The 4,071-nt window shown below is 40.2% G+C and overlaps 1 protein-coding gene across 1 annotated transcript in view; it reads right to left on the bottom strand.

Moving 5' to 3' along the window:
* LOC107690496 (spondin-1-like) overlaps positions 1 to 4,071 on the bottom strand; it is a 57,841-nt gene that overhangs the window by 27,387 nt on the left and 26,383 nt on the right. The window contains exon 3 of the mRNA XM_016488855.1: positions 2,288 to 2,421. Coding sequence (XP_016344341.1) covers positions 2,288 to 2,421 — 134 coding nt within the window. The remainder of the gene's footprint in view (positions 1 to 2,287; positions 2,422 to 4,071) is intronic.

The following is a 4,071-nucleotide window of genomic DNA, read 5'->3' as shown; positions in this document are numbered from 1 at the left end:
CCTGATGTGTGCAACCCACTCGACACGGGAAACCACCACCGCTGAAGCACCATAACGCCAACGCCAATGAAACCAGTATATGTTTGTGTGTGTGTGTGCACTTTTACTTTCTTAACAAGCGGGGCTGATTTACTGCAAGCAGATAGATAAATGTATACCTCATTTCTGCTTGCCTTCAGCAGAAATTATGTTTTTAATTTGCATTCTGCATTCTTTGGAACATTTGCAGTGCATTTTCAGCAGATAGACGCAAATGCCTACTACCAATCAGAACATGACACATACACAAGGCAGAGATACATGAGGGCAAGGGAAGCATGACACAAACAGCATGAAACAATTACAAAATAAAAGACATGAAAACATGAACATGAAATAAAAAACTCAAACACCAAACCCCACATTACACCTTAAGATCATCATAAAACAACATTTGGAGCCTGTTTTACTTCTGCAGTATGCCACCGTTTACTAATGTGACATATTGCAAAGATAAACTAAAAATATGGTTTCACTTAATTTTATGAATCAGGAATCACTGTAAGCACCTGTTTGTAATTTTTAATCATTATTGATGATGTCAGTGCTTATATAATATATATATCAAAGACTGTGAAGATATTTATTTACTTATGTGGATTCATGTTGATCGATTTCATGGTTTTGCTAATTTCAACGGTCAGTCATACAGCTTAGCAATCATTATACAAAAAAATATTTGTCCACAGCCATGAATCAAGCATTCCACAGAGGCAAATGTCATAAACAGGTGACTCTTTACCCAGCGGCACTGCAAGTTCACTTGTCTCTACTTTAGATCAAGTTTTTAATCATGAGATCTCAGCTGCAGGGGAGGTCTGGAGGGCATGAAGAAACAATTTGACACACCACAGAAAGTTTCTTGCTCTCTTTAAATTTTGCAATGTCAAGCTAGTTTTTCAGTTTTTTGCTTTTACTTGCAAGACTGTTTGGAGTAAATAGGAGAATGAGAAAGTTTTGATTTCATGGAGCATTTCTGCTCTCAGCATCCCCTCTAGAATTCACTCACGGCAAAGCTCTGAGTTCAGCAACCTCGCCATAGATCTCTACTCATTACCCACTCTCCACCTCTTCTGCCCTGCTCCCCACCTCTCCGTCTCCTGTCTGCCTCAAGCGCACCCTCTCCATCACTCATGCTGGTTTGATGCTTCCATGTCTTACATTTTTTGATATTGCACTTTTTCATGTCCTCTGCACTCCGCCTGTCTTTTCTCGTACTGCATTTTTTATTTGCCAGCCACTGAAACACACACACACTTTTTTTTTCCCTTTCCATAGTTTATGTCCAGAGGAGGAACTTTAAGCTGAAACTAAGTCTCAGGCCCCTCCATTACAGACAGCGAGCTATAAAATGTTATGAGACAACTTCTTTTTAAAATAGTATTCCATCTGAAAAACAAGTGAATCATGGAACAGTTATAATCTCTCGATGTTCTGTCAACTTCCTGCCTACATACCTGTAGCCTGTCATTAACGTCCACCGATGATCCGCACTCTCTAATTCTGTATGGATTGACTAAGAGTGTCCACGCAGTCTAAGGCTGATTACACAACCAATTCTATTGACTCAGAGTTAATAAAAGGAAGATACAATTATGTTTCCTTCTATGGATGTAACCAACATCGTGGGAAAATGCTTAACAAGATTTACAAGTATAAAGGACAATAAATCAGAAGGACAAAGTTTAACAAAATTATCTTGTTTATGACAGATAGGTTTCAACCAAAGGTAAAAACATTTGTTCCCTCCTTGGTGTTTGCTGGATGTTCTCAACTTGCTTCTCAATGTTCTAAGGACAAAGCCGGTTTAAAACATTTATATAATCTTTATATACATCAAGCATGCATTTAATTTATTTTATTTTTTTGCATAAATATTTGGACTTGTCATATCTTATTTCACATTTCTCAATCCTGGTCTTGGAGGATGCCCAACACTGCACATTTTGAATGTCAGCCGCACATATTTAGTTCATTCTAAATAGCTGATGAGTTGAGTCAGGTGTGTTTAATTGGGAAGACTGCAGTGTGAGGTCCTCCAAGATGAGGAAACACTGATCTAGAATACCAAGTGATCAACAATTTGGAAATTGTTTTAAGAAAAGCAATTTGTTCTATTACTATGATAACCATAGATGCATGGGTTCCCCCTAAAATACCACCCTGGTTAGAACTGTGAGGTGAGGATAGATTACGTAAATCGCGTTACTTGTAATGCATTACCCCCAACACTGGTTATTACACTTACTTCAACAGTACACAGCCACTGCCTGATGCGGGCGCTATCCAGAACACCTGTATTCTGGTCCTCCTGCGTGGGGTGCTTTCTGTCACTGCTGGAGGGCAGTTTGTCATAAACTGTGTGTCTTCCTCATCGATTATCTGCAGAGTGCACAAACCCATACCCGTCAATACAAATGTGTCCGATTCAAATATGGCAGCATTCTTGTTACCTTCTCTTCATGTAAGACAAAAAAAAATGAAAAATTATAAAACACACAACTTTGTAAAAAATACTACAGAAGATTATCATCCATTTGTATCTGCCAAAATGACTGTGCATGTATGTGTGTAGAGAGTTATCACCTGTAGTCTTAAGAGGTCAATGGCAATACCAACAATTCCCCTTCAGACATCCTCCACCCAATAACCCAAACAGCAATAACAAAGGTGATGGATTTGATTTGACATGACATGGAGATCCACACACGGAGGTCAATGCACTTCATCTACAGCAAAACCCTGTAGGTGCCAGCTCTTGCAGGGCATTGTTTTTAAAATATAAAGTACCTCACTTGAAATATTTAAACTCTTTATTGTGTCCGAGAAATGCACACAAGTATTGTTTTGTTCCTGAATGAATCCGATTTTTTATTATTTTTTGCAATGAATCAGTTAGGTAAATGATTCTACAGAGCCCCTAAAGGGACATAGTGGTCGGGAAAAAAAATAAAAAATACAGGATGGGAGGATTTTTTTTTTTTTGGCAAAACTTTGCATTCACTCACAAAACATTTGCATTCTCTGTCAAAGATCTCTTTTTGTGTTCTCTTGCAAACTTCTTTTTTTTTTTCAAGTTTGCTTTTTTTCTGTAAATGCTTAAAGGTATAGTTCACCCAAAAATGAAAATGTTGTCATTAGTTACTCATCCTCATGTTGTTGCAAATCCGTAAGACCTTCTTTCATCTTTGGAATACAATTTAAGACATTTTTGATGAAATCCTAGAGCTTTCTGACCCTGCATAGACAGCAAGGGAGCTACCACGTTCAAGATCCAGAAACGTAGTAAGGACACTATTAAATAGTCAATGTGACATGAATGGTTCAACCGTAATTTTATGAAGCTACGATAATTGTCACGTGTATGTTCCCGTTTAGTTCCTGTTGTCCTTATTTGGTCCTTCCAGTTCCTTTTCCCATTATTAGTATCACCTGTTCCTTGTTATTAGTTATCCCCATCACCTGTCTGCCCCTCGTTATTTGCCCTATTTAGTTCTAGCCCGTTCTGTTCTCCTTGTGCTACATGTGATTCCCTGAAAAAAATAATTAAACTCCTTTGTTTTGTACTCCTGGTCTCCTCGTTCCTCGCTCCATGCTCCTCACAGTAGCAACCCGTGACAGAATTCCAGATCAAACAAAAAGTGAGCGGCGACTTTTCCTCGCGTTTGTTTTTTTCCGCCTTTTTGAGAAGTTTTTTTTTGTTTTCCTTGTTTTCCCCGCGGCTATGGAAATTGCCGCTCCCTCCCAGACCCCACGGGACTGAGCTAGAGGGAAGGAATCCTCCGGTGTCTGGAGAGCGTCCTGCCCCGAGCCAGAACCAGCCCGCCGTCCGCAGCCTACTCTAGTTCACCGGCCGTTAATATGGCAAGCGCAACAAACATTAATATGGCAAGCCCGCCATGCGTTCATGAGGCCCCAGTGTCGGTTCCAGCCCCAGTGCCTGCTCCTCAAAAGCGCCTTCCAGAGCTCGCTCCAGTGTCAGCTCCAGCCCCAGAGCTCGCTCCAGTGTCGGCTCCAGCCCCAGAGCCCGCT

This window comes from Sinocyclocheilus anshuiensis, unplaced genomic scaffold (assembly GCF_001515605.1).
Source record: "Sinocyclocheilus anshuiensis isolate Anshui unplaced genomic scaffold, SAMN03320099.WGS_v1.1 scaffold2735, whole genome shotgun sequence".
NCBI classification, from domain to species: Eukaryota; Metazoa; Chordata; class Actinopteri; order Cypriniformes; family Cyprinidae; genus Sinocyclocheilus; species Sinocyclocheilus anshuiensis.
Note: the sequence above shows the minus strand (reverse complement) of the source record. Positions and strands in the feature narration are given on the sequence as shown.